This window comes from Brassica napus, chromosome A3 (assembly GCF_020379485.1).
Source record: "Brassica napus cultivar Da-Ae chromosome A3, Da-Ae, whole genome shotgun sequence".
Taxonomy (NCBI): Eukaryota; Viridiplantae; Streptophyta; class Magnoliopsida; order Brassicales; family Brassicaceae; genus Brassica; species Brassica napus.
The window spans coordinates 30414086-30433222 of record NC_063436.1 but is presented as its reverse complement, the minus strand read 5'-3'; the positions used below and the strand labels follow the sequence as shown (position 1 = coordinate 30433222).

The window sequence follows — 19137 nt, the reverse complement described above, 5'->3', positions numbered from 1 at the left end:
TAAAATGGATTCTCGAATTCAAATTCGAACTGAACCCGCAATGATTAGAATCAAATTCAAATCAAATTTATAAATATCCGAATACGATTTAAATTTCTAATTCTAAAAATCTGAAATCCAAATAGATTAACTGAATCCGAACGTATTTATGAATGTTCATCCCTAGAAAAAGCCATACAACAAATTTTTTAGTACATACAATAAATAATCTAATAAACTATTTCATTCCGCGCACGGCGCGAATTATTATCTAGTAATATAATATTTTTTAAAAAAATGTACGGAATACATATTTTTAGAAGATATATTCAATTTTATAAAAATTACAAAAATGAATACACAATCAGTATTTATAAAACGGAATAATCCCGACTTGATAATCTGATTTACATTTTCTATATATTAGTAGTATATTTGCAAAACGAAACCAAATAGAAGTTTTTATTAGCAAAAACCTACAAAATATACAGATTCAACACAAAACAACATTTCGTTTTTGAAGGAACAAAAGAAATATTGATGACTCAATTCATCGTGAAGCCTAATTCAATTCATTCATCAAGCAGTAGTAGAAATAACATGCATTAAATCACCTTGCTTCGTATTTTGCTTCGTATATGTAAACACAACGTCACACCATTCAACTGTTCCACATATCTCCGTTCTTTGGCGCCTTTTGAATGAAATTTCAGCGCACCAAACTAACGTTCTGTTTTGAACATTTTTAGTATGCACAAGCTCTTCCCACAAAAACACCAAATTTCCACCATAATCGGCCGATCGATAATGATCATTCTTAGAAGACATAGGCAGTCGTCCTTTCAATCGCTTTACTTCTCTCCATTGTCTATCAATAAAGTCATACCAATAGAGATCTACGGAACTATAACAGTACAGCACGTTCTCTATCACACAATAACAAAACAACCCTTTCCAATTATATGTCCATCCGCTAGTCAACGCTAGGTCTGCCGCCCTCCATCTACCTTTATTCATCTTGAAAGTCTCTCCTTTTTCATTAGACCTCACGTAGATACTTCCTTCCAACGCCACGTTTTCATAGTCAAAGCTTTCGCTGCCAGGACTCGGCATAAACTCCCAAGTTTGGGTTTTGGTATCGAATACCTCCATCCAGTTTGTATAATCAAGTTTTCCCCATCCTCCTCCACTTGTCACATATATTTTTTCATCGAGAACGCTAGCAGAAGGAGACACCCTAGCCACATGCATACTTGGAGCCTTACACCATGTGTGATAGTGAGTGTCCATGACGAAGATGCTAGATGAAGAAACGCCATCAATACTTCCACCAATGGCATATATATCAGAACCAACTGCAGCAACACCTGACATGGCCGAGGGAGGAGAATCTAAAGATGGAATTGGAACTAATTTATAGCCACCTAATTTATTCGTTTGGGAGTTATCATCGACGGTTTGATAAGGGTTCCGGTATAAAGTGAACCAAATGTGTGTTCTCATCATTCTGGAATTGAAACCATACATATAGACAACTCTCGGTGCAAGCTAAAAGTGAACGCGTCTTACAAAGCTCTGGCGAATTAATGAGAGAGCGGAAGCTCTTGGAGACAAGGGTGAGAGTCGGATAGTACAATCTTGGGGCGCGGCCCAAGCAGCTCAATATCAACTCGTTAGGAAGCATCAGAAACATTAGAACAGGTGGAACTTCAACCTTCATGGGGTCGGTGGAGATAGTTGTTGACGACATTAACAAATTTTCTTATTGATTTATGTGAATTATTAAAGTTTTGTGCTAAACTGTAGATTTAATATATTTTTATACATTGTTTTTGGGCTATTTATGGACAGAAATCTTTTGTTGGTTAAATCTTGTTAACATAAATCTTATTAATTATTGAATTTATGTACTACAGATTACATGCATAAAATTATTTATTGGTAAAAAAGTAATTGGTTAAATCTTATTAACATAAATCTTTTCTTTTTTTTGTTAAAATTTTTTCATAACATAAATCTTATTAGTTATTGAATTTATAATACCGATTACAGAGATGTGTTTGATGTCTTAGACAGAAACTCAACTCATATCCGACGTCATATGATGAATATAATAAGCAAGAGTTATGATCACTCTTGAAATCTGATAACTACGTTTTGGTTTTATATATAGAGACATAACTAGATAAAAGAAGATCCCTGAAAAAAAGTAAATAAATTAGAATTAGATATAATGATATATAGAATGACATGGATGCTTACACGGCTTCACGGGAAGATGTCAATAAGAAGATCAAGAAGTATATAGTAATGTCGAAAGAGACATACGCGTGTTTGGAGGGTTGTATTCGGTGTGGTGATGATGATCAAGTGATTAGCCCTTTGATTAGATTGATGCAAGAAACAAGTGTTATCACTTGTTTTATCTTGCGCACGGTGTTGTCGTTCTTGTCGTCGCCGAAAGGATTACAAAGTACGAGTCATCATCAACACAAAGGTTGGGGTATTTTTATGAAGCTTGTGAAGAAAGAAATAGATCATCACCATCATGAGAAAGGCTTCTCCTGTCTCAAGCTTGAAACTATGGAAACTGAAATAGGGAAGCTCGTTGTGACGAGTGACGACGACAAGGGAACATCAAAGAAGAGGAGAAGTAGAGGCAGCCACGGAAGAGGTTAAAGAGAGACTTGAAGGATTGTTCAAGGTGATGATACAAGCTAGAGTCTTTCTTCTAAACATCCTATCCACTTAAATCAATATGGGGCCAGATACGAGTTTATATTGCTCTGAATAAAGATGGATCGTTTGGTTTTGAAGTCTTGATTCGTCTTTGTTTTTTTCTCCATTTGTTTGTTGATAGAGAATTTATACATGCATCCATGTATTAGATGATGTGTGTTTGTTGTAAGTTTGAAACTCGTCCAGGTTTGAAGAGAGAGACGAACGCATAATTAAGCACTAGTTTTATGTTTAGAGTATGATAATGATAATTAGTATATTTTGCATAAAATCAATTTATGAGTCTCAGAATATTTTTAAATAATCTAAGATGTTAAAAAGTAATGTTAAAACAAATATTTTTTATTCACTAATTAGTTGATCATAGTTTATAGTTTTGGTGGTGGAAGTGGCGGAATACATACACAATGACAACTGCCTCTAATACATATGGTTCCGCAAGGTTTCTTACAAGAACCAACCGTTTGTGGGTTAACCAGCTTGGAAACTTGAAGATCCATTAACGGCAAAGACTTTTCTTCTTGTAACATACGTTTCGCCTCAACAATCTGAACAGTGACGGATATTACCCTGCAACAATAAAGATAAGTAACACAATCTAATTATTTACGATCATAAATAATTAAGAAAATTGTATAAAGTTATGAGATGAAGCTTTAGAGTTTCCCATATTATATAAATTTTGTACTTACCAGTAAAAGCTAAAAGGACAACAAAAGCAAACTTGAATGAACCCATCACTGCAGGAAATGTGTTCGTTTTGACAACGGCAAGGTGAATATATATATGTTCTCGACAATGTAGTATAACGTTTTTATAGAACAGAAAATGTGATAAGGTCAAACTTTTTATATATGGTAAGAAAAAAAAATCTGAAATATCTTGTCTATTAAAATAGAAGTCATGACTTAGTTCATGTGTGATTTTTTTTTATTTGGACTACTCTTTAGAAAGTTGTTTAAATTTTTTTTTTATAAATATATTAATTATTTTTAATTATTCTAAAAAAAATCAAATAGATATGCTTATATTTTCTCTGAAATTGTATATGAATAAAATCTTTTCATATCTTTTTATTTACAGTATAAATATATTATTTATTTTCATTAAAATAAACCTTTTAAATATTTAATTAATTTCGTATTTATTTAGATAAATGTATATGCATTTTCACCTAATATTTTATTATAAAATATTTTTTAATTTCATGTTTATTTAAAACTTAAATGTATATTTCATTTTAAATAAAAAAACTTTTTAAATATCTAATTAACTTTGTAATTATAACTAAAATCATGTAGAATTTTATATTAAATTTTTGATATTAATTTAATATAATAATTTTCAATTAAAATTTTGATCCTTAACTGATAGTATATTTCAATTCAGAATTTTTTATCACATAATATAAAATATGCTATCACTGAAAAACAATTGAATTATTGTATATGAACTATAAAATTGTTGTATTTTAAAATATTATATTAAAAAATTAGTATATTGTAAATATTACAGTTACTCACGTAAAGCAAATAATTATGTGTGTACAAATAAAAATAATCACCCGCACGGTTGTGCGGGTCAAGATCTTGTTAAAGATTAAATTTCTTAAAGTTGTATAGAACAGAAATGTAATAAGATCAAACTTTCTATACATGGTAAGAAAAAAAATCTATCATATTGTAATTAAATCTGCTAGAATGAAGTAAATTTATGGCAAAAGAAAAATAAATCTATCAAATTTTAATTAATATGTTTACATGAAATAAATCTGTGGTCAAAACAAAAATAAATCTATGAATCTTAACTAAATCTGTCAAATTGAAGTAACTCTGTGACCAAAGATAAATAAATCTATAGATAATGTATAAATCTATCAAAATTTAATAAGTTTGTGGTCAGAAAAATTAAATTTGTCAAATCATCATTAAATTTGTTGTAATGAAATAAGTTTGTGACAAAAACATGACATATTTGTTTAAGCAAATCTGTCTAATTTAAGTAAATCTGTAACTAAAGAGAAATAAATATGTCAAAAAAAAACTTGTGACTACATAAATATTTAAAAAAATAAATCTGTATAATGGAAAAATCGTAAATACTATTTTTTGTAACAAAGAAAATAAAGGCAAGATAGGTATAAAAAGAAACTAGTAACTACAATTAAATGAGAATTAATCTATTAATAACTTGATGAGTTAGACTACTTTTTTACTTTTCCCCTATAAATCAATTTATTAGTGTCATAATCTTTTGAAATAATCAAAAGTGTTAAAGGAAATGTTAAAACATATTTTTTTATTCATATTAGTTGATCATAGTTTATGGTTTTGGTGGCCGATGGCATACACAGCCACAAGTGGTAGCAAAACATAAGGAATGGCAACCATCCGGACAAAATTTAACCACCAGCTTGGAAACTTGATGATCCAATACAGGCAGAGACTTTTCTTCTTGTAACATACGTCTCGCCTCACCAATCTGAACTGTTACGGATATCACCACTGCAGCACAAGATTTAATAAACATAAGTACTAGAATCTAAATTTTTACGTTTATAAATAATATAAAATCTGTCTATAGTTTAGAAGTGAAGCTTTTGAGTTTCTCATATCATACACAAATTTAAAATTACCAGTAAGAATTAAAAGGACGATGAAAGCAGACTTGAATGAATTCATCACTGCAGAAAATTGTGTGTTTTTTAGACAACAACAAAGTGAATAGATATATGTTGTAGACAATGTATAACATTTTTATAGAATGGTAAAATAATAAAAAAAATTCTGAAAGATCAAATCTCTTAAAAGGAATAGTTGACTATATATAATAATATAAATTAAGAAACGGTTCTGCACGCAAAACAGAGTTTTCTTAGCTTTGTAACTGTTAAAACTTAAAAACAAAGCTAACTTATTATATATTCTATAAAAACGTTTATAATAGCTTTGTAACGGTTAAAAACAAAGCTGTATTTATTATATATGTACACCTGGTTTATAAAGAACAAACGATTATCCGATTCTAGTCAACTGCAAGTTTTCCTTCTTTCTAAAAATTTGATGTCATTTTGTATTACAAAATATTATAAACTGATTCATATGAGATGTTAATACCATGTCACCACTGATAAACGGTTAAATTATAAGTTGATGTATGAAATTTAAATAATTTTTGAGTTAATGTATGTTTTATCATATATGATCAGTATATGTAATGTAAGTCGGGACCGCAAAATAGTAGTGTGGACGTCGAAATTGACTGTTTTTTGTCTATCTGTGTAACTGTATGGAAGTACTTCAAATGTTGACAGCCAATATATGTTTAGTCGTTGTGCATAAAAGATCAGTTGAGCGCACTACATCAAAACCCATTATATACCATTTTACAACAGCTAACAAAGTCTTTATTTTCTTCCGTTAACCATTTATACAATATTTTATCTACTGATATATATAATGACATAGATGCTTACATAGCATCATGGAAAAATGTGAAGAAGAAGATCAAGAAGCATATGATAATTTCAAAAGAGACAGATCCGTGTTTGAAGAGGTTGTGTCTCACCGCGGTGATAAATGATCAAGAGATTTGTGATTTGAAAGTGTTTATTAGTTTTAAGATATTAATTTTTTACGATTTTGTTAACTAAACATAGAAATTAAACTAGTTTCTAAATCAAAAATTTCGTAGTAATTTTATTACAGTGAAAATTAATTTATCTCGTTTCAAAATTTATTAATAATAAAAGAAAATCGAAATTATCTCAAATACATAGTTAAAAAGTCAATATTGACGGTTTTATCAAAAATTCAAAAGTCAATAGCCAATCGTCACACGTCTTACATTAAATAGCTCGATGCCAAAAAATCAGACATATTGAATAGTTTAGTTCGATACCATCAATAAACCCGTTGACCCGATCCAATGACCCGCTCCGTGAACTTCCCTCTCCTCGGCCTCGCCGCCGCACTCCTCCTCTCACCTCTCCTCGCCGTCTCTGGTAAACTCGCCGACGACCTCAAGCCAAACCGCCAGGAGGTTTATGGCGGAGGTAAGATATTCGACATCAGCCACCGTTACACGCCGGAGATGCCGGCGTGGGAGTCTAAGGAGGGACTTTCGAACCACCTGAGACTGATCGCGAGTATGAAGAACGGATCGTTCGCTAACGTGTCGGAGATGAAACTGTCTGTTCACTCCGGAACACACGTGGATGCTCCAGGCCACTTCATTGATGAGTATTACGACGCTGGTTTCGATTGCGATTCGCTTGACCTCCAAACTCTAAACGGTAATCGTCTTTCGAGTTTTTTTTTTGAAAAAAAATAATAATAATTTGAGTTCTGTTAATAGGTCCTGCTTTGTTGGTTGATGTTCCGAGAGACAAGAACATAACTGGTGAGTTTATGTCTGAAGATAATTTGAAGTTATGTTTTTTTTTGTATAATTTTTTTTTTGGTCTAACTGAATTATATTAGCTGAGGTAATGGAATCACTTCATATTCCAAGGGGAGTTCGTCGTGTGCTCTTCAGAACATCCAACACTGACAAGTAAATCTACCATAATACTCAAATATTACTGTGAAGATATGTCAAAGTTTACTACTCTCTTCTCTATTTTGAGCTTAATTTCATTCCTGTGGATTTTTTTATCAGGCGGCTTATGTTTAAGAAAGAGTTCGATTCAAGCTTTTCTGGATTCATGACTGATGGGGCCAAGTGGTTGGTTGAGAACACGGACATCAAACTTGTTGGTAAGAGATGTAACTTCTGTTATCATGCATATACTTTGAGTATTTCTTAGCTTTGTTATTACATTTACTGAAACCTGTTTTAATTCTGGATTGTGGAATCCAGGGCTTGATTATCTTTCCTTTGCTGCTTTTGACGAGTCACCGGCAACTCACAAGGTTATACTTAGAGGAAGGGTGAGTATATCTTTCTCTATTAAAAGTATACATTGCTTCTGTTTCTTGAAAACCGCCACTGCTTTGCTTAGGCTTCCCTGTGTCTTTTTTCTCTTGTGGGATATGATAAAACATCATAGACAAGAAAGTGAGAGAGATACTTAAGCTAACAAGTGAGAAATTGGCATCATTTTCAGGATATAATCCCTGTCGAAGCTCTGAAGCTGGATGGTGTTGAGGCAGGAATGTACTCGCTTCATTGCTTACCGCTGAGATTGGTTGGAGCAGAAGGGGCACCAACCAGGTGCATTCTCATCAAGTGATTCAGTTCTTCCGTCTTCTTTTTAAGTTGGTCAGCCAACTGATCATAAATAATATGTTTATTACTTCCAAGATCCCACAATCATAAAGCAGGTATCATAGATGAGATGATTCCAGTTATAAACGTATGTGTATGTTTGTATGTGTAATTCTGAAAGATATTGATAATAAAGTTAATAGACTGAAACAATGTTGTAAAACATTAGCAGAGAATGCAACCATATTATCTCATCCGCATTACACTGGAACATTCACATCAGTCTTGCAACAAACAGTCCCGAGATTGCTGTCTGTAACAATAGCATATACCTCGAGGCTTTTTTATTGAATAAATAAATACAAAAGGTAAAAAAACAACGCAGCTATTATTTAAGTGTATAATAGCACTTTCTTTAGGACAAAATAATAAAGAGATGGTCTTGTGATGTAGAAGGGGTTTGGGGCAGGTTTTAACAACAAATCCACAGGGAGAAAAGGAAACACTGTGTCAGTGTTTTGGTTGCTTTCCATTATATATAGAAAGAAACATGCAAGAGTCCCATCAAGCTTGCAAGAAGCTGGCGTACTTAGCACCAAGGAGAAGCCTCTGAATGCACAAGAGAGCGTTCTTGGTAACCTCAGCGTTCTCATGGTTCATCAGTTTCATCACTCTTTCTTTCGCCTTGAGGTCTGTCACGATCACTCTCCCCGCCGGGTGGTACTGAATGAACTGCGAGATATCAAAGCATGCCACCGCCAATGATCTTGGATCAGTTGACGTGTCCAGGATTGTGAGGAGAACCCTGAGTATCTGCACCAACAGGTTTTTAACAAGTGGTTAAGATTGTTTTGTAGTGTGATGGAATAAACAGAACTAGCCAATACCTGGAAGTCATTCTCCTCAAAGCAAGTGACATTCTCACGCCAGAAGTTGGCTTCTTTGTGCATTGGGTTCCAGTCAAGATGGCCAAGAAGAACCTCTTGCTTGTATTTATCAAAGGAACTCAGCTTCTTGATCTTGTCTTTTAGCCCTTCTTCTAGTTGGTTCAGTGCATCCAGCAAGTCCTTTCAAAATTCAAGAGTTAAACAACAGGTTAAACCATCGGCGATGCTTGCAACAAAGGTATATACTTATACACATCTGATGGTGTAAGTATCATTCTATGTGTTGAACTTGTCTAACCTCGTCACTCCATGCTTGTGTTTTCAGACTGTGGATGATATGTGGGAGTCCAAGATCAACCATCTGGGCACCAAATGTACCTTTCGGAAGCAAGTTCCTGAATGTCAATATGACCACCCTCACAACCTATTAAGACAAAACACCGTCAGAGAAACATAACAAGTGCATCTGTCATATGAAATTTAAGTAATTGCAGGATAGCAATGCTAGAGAACATAGCTCACCTTTTCCTTAGTCGAACTCTTAACCACTTCCGTGAGCCTTTGCATTGTCCTAGATGTTGCCAAGTACTCTATAGCGGGTTCATAGTAGGACAGAAGCCAGATGCAGAGACATGTTTCGTAGAGAAGCTGTTGGTCGAGAGCATACAAATCACAAGAATTAGTTACTGAGACATATTGAATGAGAAACTGAAACAGACCTATCAACGGTTACAAATTTATCTAGGCCACGCATTAGAATTAGGGAGTAATATAACTCCAAAGCTTTAATAGTCATTCAAAATAAACAAATTTCACTTGAAACTACTTCCACCAAGTATAAAGTTACCTGGATAGACTGCTGAGTGGATGCTGGTGAGATTAGAGGGACAAGTAACTTCACCCCATCTGCCTGAACAAACGATGATCTCACAACAGGTTCCTTAAGCAGTGTCGACAGGCAGCTGATAGCAATTGGAGCACCACGAGTTGGATGAGAAGGTTGCCTCAACTGCATTTAAAAATTAAAGATTATATATAATGGACCTCAAACGCTTTTCAAGAATCATTACCACTTCAAAAAAAATGCAACGCCAACATAAACTGAAAGTGGAAAAGAGAAAAGAAGAGGTACCTGAGCACAAAGCCACTCCACCAACCCATTGAGAACATCATCAATTGTAGTTATAGGTTTTTTAGAACCCGAAGCTTCCCCATTAGCAATAGCACCAGCTTTTGGCCTAGCACTATATGTCAACAAGAGCAAGAGCCGTCAGGTAAATGAAGTGTATGCGAGAAAAATGTTTAATATAGTGATATTGAACTCTACAAATACCTTATAATCCAGGCAAGGATCTTGCAGCTTTTTTCTTGAATGAACCAGTTTCCCTTCGACAGCAACCTGAAGGAGGGCATATCGTTTAGCATGAAGACAAAAGCCAAAATCAAGCAAAAAATGTAACTGAAAAATGAGAAAAATGCAAACAAGGCCTGGTCCTAGGCCTTTCCAAAGCAGAAACAACAACAGATTCGATCCAATAAACGTTGGAAATAGTACTTGCCTAGACCAAATTACAGTCATAAGAGTATGGCGTAGGGACTCACCTCAAGAAAGGCTCGTAAGTATCCTCATGTTCCAAAGTTTCATCATGGAATAACCGAGCTCGTGTTGGGTTTGCTGCCAAACAAGTTGATGCATTAATATGTAGAAAAGGTGAATGCAAACATATCTTCAGATTTTTATTTATTTATTTACTTACCAGAGAGCATTTCATAAATCAAAGCCAAAACATATTCCACAGTTTCCTCCTTGAATATATCACGCAAGATGGTAACAAACAAATGAACATAAGCTGGACCATCCTGCAACACAAACATATCACTTCAACCACTAATAACACAGCAGAAAACTAACTCGACTTCCTGTAAATTGTTTTAAAATAGTGGTAGAAGAGTTACCTCATCGAGCAGCTGCGCCCTAGCACTTTCAGGTTTTTTATCAAAGCGCCTCAAGAGCTGGAGACCTGTAGCCGAAATGAGCTTGGTCGTCATGTAAGTCTCCCATGGAATATCCCTTTTCAACACCTTCACGGTAACAAACAACAACAACAACAACATAGATTATTAAAATGTTTTAACAATTCAATCACACTTAGACAGCATCTGAAAAAAAAAAACACCAACCTGCTCCATAGACAGTTCTGCTTGATCCATGGATAGTCGAGAATCTTAACTAACACCTCTCTTTAGATTGAAACTGATCCGAATCTCTACACAAAATGCATTAAGAAAATAATTAGGACAAAACAAAAAAAGATCTTGTACCCAATTTTGTCATCATCCTGTCATAATTGACCTTGTCTTTTTTTTTTCTCAATCAATGAGAATGATGCAATTAACAATACCGATCTACACGAAATGTCAAGACGAAGAAGAAGAAGAACTAAAACAGATCAAGTAGCAAACGCAATTCCAATTCAAAATCGATTGAATCAGATGATCCGATCACTCGAGTATTGAGAAGACAACAAACAGAGGAGCAACATTGACCTTAAAAGCAAACGAGAACGGAGAAGACAGTGAAAGATCTCTTCTTCTTCTTCTTTCTTCTGAAAAGATAAGGAGAGCTCGGATCTGAACCGTGGAAGTAGTTAATAGGACAATCAAAATAGTCAGACGCTGACAGTTTTTTTTCTATTTCCTATAAATTACAATATTACCCCTACTCTTACCCACTTATCATGGTCCTCGGGATTGGGCTGTTTTTGTATGATGCTTTTTCTTGGGCTTGGGCCTGTTATGATATGGGAACACTTCCATCTTTTTTTTATAGAATTATTAGAACAATTATATGATGTAATAATTTTTTTTTCCTGTATACTTAAAATGGGATATTTGTTTTATTAGATACTTGATTTTTTTACTTAAATTTTTTCATGTACGTACATTTGTTTTTAGGTCAGTTCTTGCAATTGTTCAAGTAAACAAATGTAAGAAAATAAGTCAAACAACTTTGTTCTTTTGCTAACTTAAGCTATTTTGGTTTAAAATAAAAATTTCCAGAAAGAAAAATGGGTTTTTCCATATAATGATTAGAAACGTAGATCTTATTACTAGATGTGTTGATATATATATTACTTCATGTTACACTCTTTTCTATTTTAAACATATGCTAATTGTTTGGTCTGAAATAAATCCAATATATAACCTTATACACTCATCACTAGGTAAAGATCCCGTGCAAATCTGAAGTACAAATAAATTTAATCCTAAGTTTTCCTCAATAATTACTATTCAATACCATTGACCTTATAAATAACAATTTTCATAAAAATTGTTACGAAATTGCCTAATATTTAGCTACCTAATAAATTTAGAGATATGCAATTTTTTATTTACTTTTAAATCAAAAAGCCAATTTTGCAATTCATTTTTTTTTTTTTTTTTTTTGACAGCAAGAACATTTACAGACTCATAATATATTATATAATTCATAAAAAAACTATAAATAATATATTAAATTATCATATTATATAATTGGTTTATTAAAAATTAAATTAATCAAAATCATTTATTCAGAATAATAAAACTAACGCAGTTATATTTAATTAATTAGTCTCTTCTTATTTAATTAGTACAATAATGTATGTATTTAATTTTAAACGTTTACAAAAGCAACTATCCGTGCGGACGCACGAGTCAAGATCTAGTGATTATTTAATCTTAAATGAAAGACATATTGTTAAACAATACATTACAGCTATAAATCTTAGTTGCAACACATTTTTTCAAAAAAAAAATACAAATCATATACATTTTGTGCCTTTAAACTCCTTCTAATTGTCCGCGAAATAGTACAATTAACCTAATTTTATTATGTGCATGTAATTGGCTGTAATCGATCCATATATGCTAACTTATTTTTTCAATATATAGAGATACTTATATAATAAACTAATTTGAGAAATCATAGTTAAATATAATATATGAGTTAATGAAAACTTCCTTTTTCCATTATCATAAGTTTGAAAGGCCTATAATCTTGGCGTGGAGACAAAGTTTAATATTCAAACTAGATTTTGATCTGCACGCCCGCGCGGATGTATATATGATGTAATTTGTATTTTTTATTACTCTACTAGGTGATAATCCGTGCCATGCGCGGAGCAAGGAGATTATTAATGTATTATAAATTTTAATATGTAGACATAATTAAAGTTATAGGCATAGTAAGAAAAATATATGTAAGAAAGTACGGATTATAGTTAGGAATTTTAGTATGTCAATATAAATTTACATGCGATGGTCATGAGAATTAAATTGTATATTTGTTTGCATGCGGGTAAATTATAAATATAATATTAAATGAAACATAAGCAATAGTCTAATAAAATATTAAAAGAACAATGTATAAAAAAAGAAAAAGAAAATTTAAAATATTAAAAGAACAATGTGTAATACGAATTGCTCTACTATTTATATAAACACAGAGCCTAAGTTTTTACTCTCCACGCCAAATTCAATCGACGATACCAATATTAATGCTCCTCTTTAATCCCATATATACCACTTACCTTATTTTGTTATTGCGTGATGCGTTTTCGTGAAATAGGTACTATAAGATCCGTGATGGTCACGCCAAAATAAATCAGGAATATTCTTCTTTCGATTAAGATAAGTATTCCGATTATTTGAATTTTGTTTCCTTTTATACGTTAACAATATTATTGTGTTTCCTTTATATTTTGACCAATTAAGCGTAGGTAATAATTTGGAATATTGTGTTTGCATCGAGCTTCTGCGAGAATTCAATTGTGTTTCCTTTATTATGAATGTTTATTCCTATTTTAGGAATGTTTATAAAACGGTCGATTATAAGCATAAAATTCTGCATAAAAATATGTGCGATTTGAAATTCAATTGTGTTTCCTTTCTTATGAATGTTTATCCCTATTTTATGAATGTTTATAAAACTTACGATTATTATTATAAAATGTTACATAAAATATTCATAAAATATTCCATAGAAATGTTCATAAAATGTTGACTCGGTTTCAAAAATGTATGATTATAATACGATTTGATATTAGTTAAAAAATGTTCATAAAAACCATAAACAAAAGTATAATAACAAACCGTAAACAAAAAAGTTGAATAATTATCGAAACCTAAAATGCATTTGATAGATGTCGAAATTTATTTGTTGCCTTTTTCAACCGTAAACAAATCGGATTCTCTGCCTGTCATAAAGTCCTGGTTTTTGTTTCAAAGCGGATTGTAATGCATATGTCACAAAACCGATCGAGATCAAAATAAAGCATATTGTATAATTTATATGTCCAATGGCATTTTGTTGTAATTATTCTAGGTCACAAAGGGTTAATTTAAAAAGCTAGTGAGAGTGCCTTAGGTGATGACACATAGGAAATGACACTCATGTAATAAACACATGAGGCCAAGGTTTATTTCTATTGATGTTTCTCCTTTAATAAGAAAGGGATTTGGAGTTGGGCAAAAAACTCGAATTCGAAGAACCGAACTGATCTCAATTCTGAATAAGTAGTATCAAATCCGAACCGAAATTGATTAAATATCCGAATTATTCAAAACTTTGGTATTTGAATAACTGAAACCTAATCCGACCTGAACCGAAATATTTTGGGTATCCAAAATAGATTTATATACTCATGAATATTAATTATTTTTAGATTTATTATATATAAAAATATTCAGAATATATATGATACTTTTAAGTTCGTTTAAATACTTGAAAATATATAAAAATAATCAAACGTAAATATCTAAAATAGTTAAAATATACTCAAAACTCCAAAAATACTTAAATAATTATAAATTATCTATCCAAATATTTAAACCTAACCAATTTATATCTTAAGTTAGGTACATGTTATTCAAATTTATATGTAATATATTCTATTGTTTATGGATTTTTTTAAATATTAAATTATATAATAAATTTTTAATTTTTTAAAAATAATTTAAATTGGTTATCCAAATCCGAACCGAAGTCTCAAAAATTTGAACCTAACACGAAATCCAAAACAGATCCGAAAACGAACTCAAACGCCCACCCCTAATCACTATTATATATCCTATATGTGTCATCATAGGTTACAAAAATATGTGTTATCATATAATTAATCATATTTTATACGTTCCATCAAATAAGTAATCTTATAATTAATAATATTTTATACGCACAATCATGTAAATAATCACATATATTATATTTTTAAATTTTAGTGTGAAATATAAAAACCATAATTTAAGTGGATGTTTGAATTGGGCTTTGTATTGTATTTTTCTTATATATATTGAAAATATTTTATAATGGTTATTCGAAAATATGTTAGTAAAAAATAAATTTTGAATATGTATACTTTTGAATGAATTCTTGATATAATAAATTTTAAATCATTATTTTGATTTGATTATGTATATCAAGTAACATAAGTCCATTACTTTTTAATATCATGTAATGAAGTTTCAATTTTTTAATGACATAAGCCCATTTTGTTTTTCTAACTTACTCGTATCCATGTTTCCAAACAATACTATTTTCTTAACTGCTATCTATGTTGCCAAATAAAAGTTTAAAGTATTTATCCCTCTATACATTAAAAGAGAAGTCACTTTAGTGATTTCTGCTGAGGTGGCACTCATATAGAGCTTCTTAGGAAAAACGTTATAATTCTATTGGCTGGTTTTTTTTGAATTTTTCTTTTTCATTTATTTTAATCAATCACTTATGTAGACAAGCCCAAAACTATTGTCGATTTCGTTAAGCCCATATATAGCTAGGGGATAATAATTATCAATTTAGTTTAGCCTTGGGTAACCGTTCGGGTTCGGGTCGGGTATTTCAGATTTTCGGGTATTTCGGTATAGAGGTGTAGAACCCGTTCGGGTATTTCTGTACTTCGGGTCGGGTTCGGGTATTTTTAGTTCGGATTCGATTATTTCGGATCTGGTTCGGATATTTAGATTTTGAAAAAAAAAATTAAAATTTTCATTTCTCAAGTTTCTTATATTTAAAAATATAACTTTCAGTTAGTGAAGAAGGTATTTTTGAATATTTTAAATATTAAAAAATTCAAACATGTTTATTAATATTATTTTTAAATTATTTATCGTTGTTTAAAGAATAAATTTATCATAATTTTAAAATAATTTACAGAATGTTATAAATTATTAATAAAATTAAATTTACTTTATATTGAATATTTGTTTATTGTTAAATATTTTTTAGAATTTCTTTTTGATTTATATTTTCCATCGACACTACTAAAAAGGAAAGCCCTCTAAATACTTACCTTATTTTGTAATTTCGATATATCATTTAATTCATCGATCCCACTATAATAGGAAAGTACCTTTGAATACTAATTGCAAGGGAAAACATAATTTAATGACCAATTAACATCACTTTCCAAATGACTTACATAATATTATTAATAACTATTTATGGTAACTAATTGTCGAAAGTATGGTATATAAATCCATTTTATTAATTCAAATAAATATTTTGGATTCCAAATGACTTACATAATATTATTAATAACTATTTATGGTAACTAATTGTCGAAAGTATGGTACATAAAGTCATTTTATCAATTCAAGTAAATATTTTGGTTTATTATTTTATGTAGTCTATAGATATATTAGAATATAAAGTCATTTTATCAAATCAAATAATTTATTTTAATTCATTGATCCCCTATAAAAAGAAAGTAACATTGAATACTGATTGAAAAGGAAAAAATAATTTAATCCCTCTATTAACATTACTTGCGCAACAATATTAGTTAATACTTGTAATAATTAGTTTCCTTATTACAAATGGAAAGAATTCTCTTGATTTTGTTGATTGATTTTTTAGAATTTCTTTTTCGATTTATTTTAATCATCGACACTACTAAAAATGAAATCACTTTAATACTTAACTTTTGTGTTTTCTCGATTCAAAGAACATCTTTTTGCGATCATTTCTCTGTTTAATTCATTAAATACTCACTAAATATTTTAGATGTTAGAGAAACGAAATTAATTGACAAGATATTTTCTCTCCTAAAATCATGCATTTAAAACTTAATATTTATGGTGAGACTTGTCAACCAAAATTCTGGTGCAATCTATTCACGAGATGTTCTCCTTTAGCTTTATTAACAAGATATTCCAAAAATAATATTACCTTATAAGTATAAGATTTATTGAGAATTTATTAAAGAATATTCTACTTCTTAGCTTATCATGCAAGCTAAATCAATGAGAAACGTTTACCAATTTACTATAAATAAGACATTCACAGTAGAAGAAACGAAATAATTGAACTTTGTATTCTGAACTTTTAATGTTAATAATGTTCTGAACTTTTTTTTCTTCTTATTTTAGAACATTAAGCTTTTATATTTCATGAGAGCTGATTTTTCTTTTGGTTTATATGCAGATACCCTATTATGACTATTTCTCCACTGAAGCTATATATGATATGATTGTACACCTCTTTGATATATCATTTCGATAACATCTTTGTTCCTCAATCTGGTAAAAAAATTTTACTCAATTTGATAACATCTCTCAGCTAAATCATTTCAATAGCATCTTTTTGTGCTGTGAATATTTTTCTTTTTTTGATTTGTAGATTTATATTATTGTTTAGAATTATAAGCTTATATATACACATATTTGTTTTTTGGTTTGCTGATTGTGATTTTGTTTTATATTTTTTCAGAGATGATTTGAGAGAAGTGGTCATATTCCAGACCTCTAAGAGTTCACCATTCCGATCCTGCAAAAGATGTGCACTTAGAATGGTATTTTCTCTACTGTACATCAAAATTGGATAATCAATTATATTTTTAAAATATCTATAGTAGGATGGTATTTTCTCTACTGAAATAATATCTTATTTCCTAATCTCATGCTTTAATATTTAAACTTTAAGGACAAGATTTGTTAATTAAATCATTAGTGTAAACTACTCCCGAGATATTCTCTTTTTTTATATTTAAAATGTAATTTTAGTAACAATATATTCCATAAATAATCCTAACTTATAGGTAGATACATTTTTAAAATTAATTTGAGAACATTCTATTACGTAGCTTATTGTGAAAGCTAAATATTTTAGTAAAGTCTAGCATTTTACTTATTTTTTGTGTTTTCTCGATTCAAATAACATCTTTTTGAGATCATTTCTCTGTTTAATTCATTAAATACTCACTAAATATTTTAGATGTCAGAGAAACGAAATTATTTGACAAGATATTTTCTCTCCTAAAATCATGCATTTAAAACTTAATATTTATGGTGAGACTTGTCAACCAAAATTCTGGTGCAATCTATTCACGAGATGTTCTCATTTAGCTTTATTAACAAGATATTCCAAAAATAATATTACCTTATAAGTATAAGATTTATTGAGAATTTATTAAAGAATATTCTACTTCTTAGCTTATCATGTTTTTATCAAAAGAAAACGTCAGTAGATCAAATTAAGTTTTACATGTTCTTTCATGCTTGAGTTTATCAGAAGATCAAATTAAGAGTTTATATTTGGCGGAGATTGAATCAATCATGCATTTGAACGGAAGCTCATTTACATTGTTTAAGTTTTGAAATGTGTTATCAATAGTATACTCTTCTATTGATTAAGATGTAGCTTTTGTTAGATTTTCTATTAATTAATTTTTTTTGTTTTACTTTTGTGGAATTCGCGATATTGTAATGTTGTAAATCAATAATAAAGACATTTTTCTCACTGTTAATAGGTGAGAGAGAGGGAGGGAGAGAGAGGGAGGGAGAGGGAGGGACGGAGAGAGAGAGAGGGAGGGAGGAGGGAGGAGGAGAGGGGAGAGAGAGTGGGAGAGAGGGAGAGAGAGGAGAGAGGGAGAGAGAGGGAGAGAGAGAGATTAGTGTTTACAGTATATCCAAAAGTTTTGAGTTTATTGTTTATGATTTATCCGGTAAAGCCAAAGGGTTGGAGTATACTCAAGGGTTTAAGGTTTACCAAGAGTTTAGCGTTTAAAAATTAATGAATGTGATTTGTATATTTTACAATAAAAAATAAAAACTAACAGCAAAGTAGATTGTATTATATCTTGAATTAAATAATGTCAAGAAGATTTATAGTTTTCAACCACAAATAATGAATCATAACTATGTGATTATTATACATATAATATATATTATGCATATACATGTCATTGTATGTAAAAATTAACTAACCATGTAAAATTAAACTAATCATAATATTAATATCCGCATATGCGATAAAATATCCGCATATGCGATACAATATCCGCAG

General features: G+C 30.7%; 2 protein-coding genes and 2 pseudogenes across 3 annotated transcripts; 2 read left to right on the top strand and 2 right to left on the bottom strand.

Moving 5' to 3' along the window:
- Positions 1–5: 5 nt before the first annotated feature.
- LOC106420653 lies at positions 6–2337 on the bottom strand (annotated as a pseudogene).
- Positions 1823–3404, top strand: LOC106410373 (annotated as a pseudogene).
- Positions 3405–6560: 3156 nt separating this feature from the next.
- On the top strand, positions 6561–8180 carry LOC106441136 (cyclase-like protein 1). Its single transcript, XM_013882943.3, has 6 exons — positions 6561–7012; positions 7075–7119; positions 7200–7272; positions 7378–7475; positions 7579–7649; positions 7826–8180. The coding sequence occupies exons 1-6, from the start codon at positions 6646–6648 to the stop codon at positions 7949–7951; spliced, it is 780 nt and encodes a 259-aa protein (XP_013738397.1). The 5' UTR covers positions 6561–6645; the 3' UTR covers positions 7952–8180.
- Positions 8152–11510, bottom strand: LOC106393984 (V-type proton ATPase subunit H-like). Of its 2 annotated transcripts, none has more exons than XM_013834616.3 (12): positions 11361–11510; positions 10995–11080; positions 10770–10895; positions 10571–10673; positions 10416–10488; positions 10147–10212; positions 9946–10057; positions 9661–9822; positions 9336–9461; positions 9112–9237; positions 8814–8993; positions 8152–8739 (listed from the first exon to the last, which is right to left on the bottom strand). In XM_013834616.3, exons 2-12 carry the CDS (start codon positions 11022–11024, stop codon positions 8491–8493), a joined length of 1353 nt encoding a protein of 450 aa, XP_013690070.1. In that variant the 5' UTR covers positions 11025–11080; positions 11361–11510; the 3' UTR covers positions 8152–8490. The 2 variants fall into 2 exon arrangements, with proteins under 2 accessions (XP_013690070.1, XP_013690074.1); XM_013834620.3 differs by having other exon boundaries at positions 11167–11383.
- Positions 11511–19137: the final 7627 nt, after the last annotated feature.